Raw genomic sequence first — 8,775 nt, forward strand, 5'->3', positions numbered from 1 at the left:
GATGGAGAGAGAGAGGAGAGAGAGAGGAGGGAAAAAAAAAAAATAATAAGGAAAGAAAAAAAATAAAAATAAAAAAAAAAGGGCGGGGGGGGGGGGGGGGTTGGGTTTGAGGCGGACCGTAGAGAGGGGAATCAAGAGAGAAGAGAAGGGGGGGGGGGGGAGTGGAGGAAAGAGGGAGGGAAAGGGGGGAAAGAGAAGAGGAGGGGAGAAGAGAGAGAGAGAGAGAGAGAGAGAGAGAGAGAGAGAGAGAGAGAGAGAGAGAGAGAGAGAGAGAGAGAGAGAGAAAGGGTGGAGGGGAGGTGAGAGATGGCGAGTAAACAGCCGAGTGATAGCTGGGTCTACTACTACTACTACTACTACTACTACCACTACTACTACTACGACTACTACTACTACTGTTCATACTACTAAAAGTACAACTCTACCTACCTACCTATCTATCTATCTATCTATCAATCTATCTATCTATCTATCTATCTATCTAGCTATCTACTGATTATCCACCGATTCATAGTCATCTACCTTCCTAGCTCTCTCTCATTGTGTCCAATCATCCACTTTTTCATCCATTAATACATATATACTCCAGCTACACTCCTTTCTCTCTCTCATCCCCCCATCCTTCTCTCTCTCTCTCTCTCTCTCTCTCTCTCTCTCTCTCTCTCTCTCTCTCTCTCTCTTTTTCTTTCTCTCTTCTCTCTTCTTTCTTTCTTTTCTTCCTCCTTTCTTTTCCCTCCCCCCCCCCTCCCTCTTCTCCTCCCCCCCTCTCCTCTCTTGATTCCCCCTCTCTACCGGTCCGCCTCAAACCAACCCCCCCCCCCCCCCCGCCCCTTTTTTTTTTTTTAATTTTAATTTTTTTTCTTTTATTAATTGATTTGTTTTAAATGATACACATTAATAGAATTTTGCCATGCATGGTATCAATTATATGGATTTTGTTTTGTTTTTTAAATAAACTCATTCATATATCAATAGATTGAAAAGGAATCGTTTCAATTTGGATGGTTAATACTATCAAAATGAAGTAAAATATCAAATCAGATTTGTCTGGTTTCACCATGCTCCTTGATCTTCAAAATGATTTTATCGTTTATTTTTCCAAAAGGCTATATGGAACTACATTTCCATTTCAAAAAGTACAAGTTGCCTGTAAGATGTCCTTTTTATACAGGTGTTTATTGCAATATCCATGACTGCCTATACCCTGTTATTGGGTTTGAAGCATGTACTCAAGGACCCAGGGCCAGAGTTATGCAACCATTGTCACCCGTCTGGTCACTGACCAAGATCAACATGGCTTGACTTAGTCAGACCACTGAACCGTTCAACTACTGAAACCAGAATAATTATAGTTAATTTTTTTTTCTTTCTGCTTTATTTTATTCAGTTTTGGTGCTAGAGATTCAGATAAAATGCGTCACTGCTACAAGCTGGTGCAAATCACTGTCATTGCCCTGTTATGGACTGGAGATTTCAAGTAGGTTGTCTTCACTTTTGCCACCCGTCACCTCAAAACAGTATGTTATCCTTCCTTCTGAGCCATACGGCCCACAGAGCCTAAGTTTATCCCGGTTTCTTTAGTGTCAAACTGATGATAGCAATTGCTGGCTACCCTTTGGATAGGATGCTTGTCTATCGCAAAGTACCGAAAAAAATCTCCTCTGCGCCCGGGGGATCAATCTTGGTTCCCCCTGCGTGTGATGTGAGTGTTCTACCAACTGAGCTACCTCTGGACCCTCTCAGTATTATGTAGGGATGGCTTGAATGCTAAAGCTTAAATTTCTAGATAAGAATATAAGAATTTTGTAAAGTTTTTGTCTTTTACAGACCTGCCTAGTATTACAAAATAAAATTTGTAGAACTGCATGTGTTACAGTGGATGACATAATCAGTTGGATGGTGAAAAGGTTTGAACTGAGATATTGCCAAGTTTAGTTAGAAGGTCCATTTTTATCAAAAATGAGTTCTTGTCATAAATGAATAATTCAACCCTTTTTGTACATTTTCGGGAAATATCAAAACTTAATTTCACTTCTAAATATTTTTTACAGCTAGTCTAGTTGAAAAAGTACGAAATATGAGAAAAGTTGCTGGATACCTTTCCCATACATCTGACCATAACTTCATGAAAAATCCCCCAATTTACTTAAAATAAAGATTAAAATGCTCTGGGGAGCATATTCTTTCAGGAAATGCAAATCCAAAATTTTCACCTTCCAACTAATTATGTTATGCGCTGATGCTTATATGCATGTTTGATTCAACAAATCACAAAAGACAAGGAACGTTTCGTTCCAGAGAACTTTAAGTAGGACTTTGGAGAATCATTTTTTTTAAATCAAGCTGAAGGCAAATTATTAAATTCGTCAAGCTATGTACATTTCCTTTTTCTCCTTTGAAAAATTAGAAGTTATAAACACAAGTTTTAATTTGAGGTGTTCACGAGTTCGTCTTAAATTAAACTGAGTGTGTATAACTCTATAAACCTTATTTAGCCCTATGTTACACCACCTTCCCATCCAAAACGATTCATAAAACAAGGAATTCGTAGAAATTAAGAAGAATGAAGGCAAAACAATCGAATTGAATTGAAAATGCCAACTATTCATATAACTAACCTCTCTCTCTCTCTCTCTCTCTCTCTCTCTCTCTATCTCTCTCTCTCTCTCTCTCTCTCTCTCTATCTCTCTCTCTCTCTCTCTCTATCTCTATCTCTCTCTCTCTCTCTCTCTCTATATCTCTCTCTCTCTCTCTCTATCTCTCTCTCTCTCTCTCTATCTCTCTCTCTCTCTCTCTCTCTCTCTCTCTCTCTATATATATATATATATATATATATATATATATATATATATATCTTAAGTTCTGTAAATAGATCATCATTTTTTGCGCAGATCATAAAGCATGACTGGTGACTCATGATAGTCCATTCATGGATTTATTTGAATGCATTCCTATGTGCCACAAAGGAAATGTTAGACAAAAATTAGTACGGTTGTGAGAATTCACTTCTTGGCCTCTGGTTCACCCTGACATAATACCAGATTGATACGGTGGGTCATTTTTTAGGTATGAATTGTTGAAAGCTGACGTGTACATATTTGCAGATCTGATAACCAAACGCAATTATGGGCCTGTTATAACATTGTCGTAATGGACGATATTTTGCATTGGGTTGGAGAGTAGATTCATTACAACAATGAGCCCACAGCCCATTGGGTTATCAGACCGGCAACAAAAGTACACGTCACTGAAAGCGTAGATTCCCAGAATGTCTGTATTTCATTTATCAAGTGAAAAATGGTAATTTTTTATTTAATTTGTAAGCTATTCAATTGTGGGTTTTTGGGTTTGTTTTTTTTTTTTTTTTTGGGGGGGGGGGGGTTCAATTTTTTTTTTAAAGAGACAATTTTTAAAAATATATATTTTAGTGAGCAAATTAATATTTCAGAAAAAAGTGCAGCGCGGGCACTTATATCAAATAATAATGATTAGAAATATAGGATATGGAGAAGTGCCAGATGAAAGCAGAGATTAAAAATATCAGAGTCAGGATCCATCTGTAACGGCACCCTCTGTCTGGCCGACTGAGATAGAGAGAGGGAGAGAGAGAGAGCTAAGCTTTTATTTACTGCAATATTCATTAAATGTGCTCAAAGCACTTTACAAAGAGTCCTCAGCCAACATCTTAAATTGTATGACGAGACAGGACACCTGTAAGACATTAGTAATTTTTTTTTTCAGAAACAACACTTTTACTGTCCAGGTACTCATTTTATACCTGAGTATGTTGAGAAAATGTGAGTAAAGAGCCTTTCCCAGGAACTCATTTTGCATTACCCTCATGGGATTCAAACCAGGGAGCTACAGGTCCAAAATAGAACTGTACATAAGGACAGTGGGGATATCATCGGCTTTTTTTTACTTAGTCTATGTGCAGCTTTGTGGTCCAGTGGTATGAAACTCGTTTCGGATCAGAAAGTGCTGTTTTCGAGCCTTGCTCGGCACATAGTTGAGTCCTTGAAAGAGACTCTTTATTCACAGTCTCTCACCATCCTCCGGTGTAAAATGAGTACCTGGCCGTTAACAGCGTTATCTCTGTCGGAAAAATTGTAATATATCGCCATATCACGTGTCATGTCTCGTTCTGTTTGTTTTGTGCTGCTGTGGGTCAGGAACCCTTTGTAAAGTGCTTTGAGCACGTTTAGTGGATATTGCGCTATACAAAATCTCACACATTAAAATTAAAAAAAATTTTTTTTTTAATTTCAGGTCTCTAGTCAGCGAGTTGACCCGAATGGGAGGTGACAGTAGTAGTAACTCTTGTATGGCTGGGGCTATAATGGGTTGCCGTATTGGCTATTCTAGACTACCACCCGCCTGGCTGATTGGTCTCCGGAAACGCCAGGTCACATGGCTCAACTCTAGAGTCAACCACTTGTTGGATATCATGGGATCGCCATGACAACGTCGAGGTTGTTTTATCATGGGATCGCCATGACAACGTCGAGGTTGTTTTATCATGGGATCGCCATGACAACATCGAGGTTGTTTTATCATGGGTTCGCCATGACAACGTCGAGGTTGTTTTATCATGGGATCGCCATGACAACATCGAGGTTGTTTTATCATGGGTTCGTCATGACAACATCGAGGTTGTTTGATCATAAAGCAGTTTCATGAGTTTGTGTGGCTATGTCGTCTAGTGGTATGACACTCGTTTTCATATCGGAAGGTCCTGGGTTTGAGCCTCGCTCGGCGCATGCATAGTTGAATCCTTGGAAAAGATTCTTTACTCACATTCTCTCACCGTACTCAGTTGTAAAATGAGTACCTGGCCGTTTACAGCGTTGTTTCTGTCCGAAAAAAAATGGTAACATCACCTAACAGGCGTCATGTGCTGTCCTAAATGTTAAATGTTGCTGTTGGCCAGAGACCCCTTGTAAAGCGCTTTGAGCACATTTAGTGGATATTGCGCTATATAAAATCTCTATTTAATTTTAATTTAATTTAATTCATGAGATGAATTTCTTAATTGTGAATTCAAAATCAAAGCAAGTGAAAGCAGCCATTACTAGACGTAGTAAAAGAAATGAGGCTAGAGATAGTAATATATTTTAAATTTGTTGAATTTATTTCTTGACTATGGATGACAACAGCAAGTTATTCAGTTTCTGAGTTTTTTTTGTTTTGTTTTTTAAAAAATGAATACAGTTCTTATTGGACTCTGGCGCGTTCTGCAATCTAGCGAGAACCGTTATGCAAACAGGCTCTATCTAGAGTGAAACTACTACTCAACTTTAAATCTACGCAAAAAAACTACCTTTCAATCCAAGACCAGATTTTCCTTGATGAGCGATACTCGTTGTTTGTGAATTTAAATATTTTTTTTCATATTTTCCCTTTCTTTCTTTCTTTTTTTTTTTTTTTAAATTATTTATTTATAATTCCCTTTATTTTTCTATTAATAAGCAAGGCCGATTCTTATTATTTTAAACACTTTAATCATTCTATTATTATTGCCATGTAGGATCGTTAACCATATTCCCCTTCTCAGCCACCAAAATATGACCTGATAGTGGTGTGAACAGCATTAGAATTCTAAAACTAGACCTATATTGAAAGAAGATTTTAAATCCGTTTAATTATTTCCCTTTGGTAACAAACAGATATTGCTTTAATAATAATAATAATAATAATAATAATAATAATAATAATAATAATAATAATAATAATAATAATAATAATAATAATAATAATAAGTTATTTATATTTACCACATTCCATGTTTCCGCCACTCTCCAGCTCTCCACAATGCCAATAATGGTACAAAATGAATAACATTACATTTCAATGATTCACCGATTTTTATCTCTACATTTTTGGGTTTTAAATTTTTAAAAATTGGCAAGAGTTGGTGGGTCCAGATAGAATGAATTATGTTGTTTATATTAATTTATGTATTATGCAGCTTTGTGGACTAGTGGTATGAGATTTGGCTGTCAACTTGTAAGTTAATGGTTTGAATCCCACAATGGTCAGCCCAAGGTCTAGTATTTCTAAAATGTTAGTCACTGTGAACCCTTAAACGTGCGGTATTCGACCTAAGAAACAAATAGTCTTTTGGAGGTGAAATCTTCCTGGAATGAAATCATAATAAATCATGAGTAGCTTCCCCTGATTCAGGGAGAATTTCTGTATGGCTGACACTTGACAGTTGAATGAGCTTTCCAAAATGGCCCCCAAAGTCATGTGACCTAATTTGCATATTCAGTTATGTCATAATGTTACTTTGTCATACCTTTAAGTATCCTCCAAGTTTCACTGAGTTGCTTCATTTAAAAAAAAAAAAAAGATTTTGACTTTTAATTCTTGAAAACCATCTGTTTTAAATGAAATCCCCAAAATCCCTCTTCACTGAGAGTTACATAAAAGTTGAAAATAATGTCGCACATTAAGGGTTAAGGAATAAGATGATCTAGCTGGTAACAGCATTGTCTCAGTTGAAAAAAAAGAAAGTATTAGCATCATGTTTTGTCCTACAATTTCTGCATTACAGTTGACTTAGGATCCCCTGTAAAGCGCTTTTATTACATTTAGTGCATATTGCACTTCATAAAAGCTTATACTTTTTATTATATAATAATAATAATATAATATATAATATAATATAATCGACGAAAGGGCTGAGTGGTTATGGCATTGCCCTGTGACCCGGAAGATCCCGGGTTTGAGTTCTGCTTCAGGCACTTTCATGTTTTTCCTTGTGCAAGATTATTGACCCCCAATTTGCTCTCTTGGACAACACGGGTGATTCCTGTTGACATCAGACATCTTGTTTGATGAATTATATATATTCCTTCTTGGAATGCCAAGGTGACGATATCTCATGAATTTGTGGCCGAAGGGCATTAATTATTTTTTAAAATATATCTATATCTATATATATATATATATATATATATATATATATATATATATATATATATATATATATATATATATATATATATATATATATATATATTGTGTGTGTGTGTGTGTGTGTGCACATACTGAAAAATATACCATGTCACATCATATCTTATTATATTTTAACTTATGAAATCTGACTGTGATAGGTTGGTGAGAATTGTGATGTATTCTGGGATAATTCAATAAATTATTATGGTATTTTTATGAGGACTGTCTCAGAATGATAATGATAAGAAAAGTGTGATATCTTACTTAATCGTTAAATTATTGCTGTCGACAAATCATTCAAATGCCCACACACAAAAAAAAAAAAAGACAACAAAACAGCAATGCCCATCCTAAAACAAGATTTGTTAAATGGAAGAAGTGAGTATCAAACTATGATAGTCTCAGATAGTGATAATAATAATAATAATAATAATAATAATAATAATAATAATAATAATAATAATAATAATAATCTTTATTGTCCAAATAGGCAATTATTATTAGGTTACAGCTCTTGTAATAGGCGAAAAAAGTAATTAAAATGGTAATAATGATGATAATAATACTGATAGTAATGATGATAATAATAATAAAATAATATAATAATAATAATAGTAATGGATATCGTCTTTTAAGTTTTGATCCTTTTAGGGAGTTGGCAGGCCTGACTATTTGAAAATTTAAACATTCGTAATTTTTAGGAGATAAAAATTGTAGTCCCTATAGTTAACTTTAAAAATCAACAATTTTCCATCACAAGGATTAAATAACACTTCCAAAATCTGCCATCTGCTTTCTTTTTCAATAAGATTTATTAAATGATTTAGAGATTCTCGTGAAGTTCGGAAATTGGAGCAAAAATGTCGTAATTCTACGATTTTTTTTTTTTTGAATGTAGCAGGTCTGTAATAGGATTCAATAGTCTGATGTCACGTCCGTCCAGCAACCAGCAGCTTGGTTCTAAACAAAGAAAATCAGTACTTATTATTCTTCATGCTTGCTAGAGATTTTTCAAATTTCATGTGATCAGAATGTATAAGATTTATAATGTTTTTCTCCTCTGGATACAATTTTATGCTTGTCGGAGAAGTATTTTTCCTAAGGGCGTCGACCATTGTTCCGATAGTTTAGAACCAGTTACTGAGTTACTATGCGTCATTACGAGGGAAGTGACGTCATGACTGTTGAAGCCTAAAAGTCTACTGCCAGATGCTTTCTTTTTAGAGTAATTTTCTCAGCTCAGAGTCAATGTCCTCTCAGGAAGCTATAGGATATTTGGAATAAGATATTGTATCAGCCCCAGAATAGATTGTAGCTCTGCCTTGTTGGTTTGCCTTGCCTTTGATTTAACTCTCTCCTTGCCAACCATAGGAAAATCGTCACATTCGTTAAGATGCAACCAACAGTTTTCTCATTCTGATATCTTTTGTACATCACAAATTATACAGAAAATGTTTTGTTCCAGCGATAAAAATTAGACACTGGACAATTTTATGTATAGAATGTACTTTTTCCTTTTCTGTTTGAGTAGAAAACAAAAAAAAACTATTTTTGTGTTGGTTGGGTGTGAAGTTTCAGGGAAAATTCTGAAAATGGCTGCTGAGGAGAGAGTTAATGTCGCATTTATCCATATCCAGCTGTATGCTGGAATGATCAATGCGTAAGCCAAAGAATGTGATGCTATCTTGCCCAATGAAAACCTTTTTAACTGTTGAACATCAACATGTGTTGTTGCTTTGCCATTTTCATCAGATCTGATCTATCAAGTTTTTGTTGTGATCTTCCCAGCTGGCCCTGTATAGGGCCTGGGCATTC

At 35.6% G+C, this 8,775-nt stretch overlaps 1 protein-coding gene across 1 annotated transcript in view; it reads left to right on the forward strand.

Moving 5' to 3' along the window:
- Nucleotides 1-5,100, forward strand: part of LOC144975376 (uncharacterized) — a 45,220-nt gene extending 40,120 nt beyond the window's left edge. Inside the window, exons 11-12 of the mRNA XM_078919389.1 lie at nucleotides 1,388-1,477; nucleotides 4,270-5,100. Of these exons, the coding sequence (XP_078775515.1) occupies nucleotides 1,388-1,477; nucleotides 4,270-4,462 (283 nt within the window). The 3' untranslated portion in view covers nucleotides 4,463-5,100. The remainder of the gene's footprint in view (nucleotides 1-1,387; nucleotides 1,478-4,269) is intronic.
- The last annotated feature ends 3,675 nt before the right edge of the window (nucleotides 5,101-8,775 follow it).

Source organism: Berghia stephanieae, chromosome 6 (genome assembly GCF_034508935.2).
Source record: "Berghia stephanieae isolate SIO BIC M18660-M18661 chromosome 6, UCSD_Bste_1.3, whole genome shotgun sequence".
Lineage (NCBI taxonomy): Eukaryota > Metazoa > Mollusca > Gastropoda > Nudibranchia > Aeolidiidae > Berghia > Berghia stephanieae.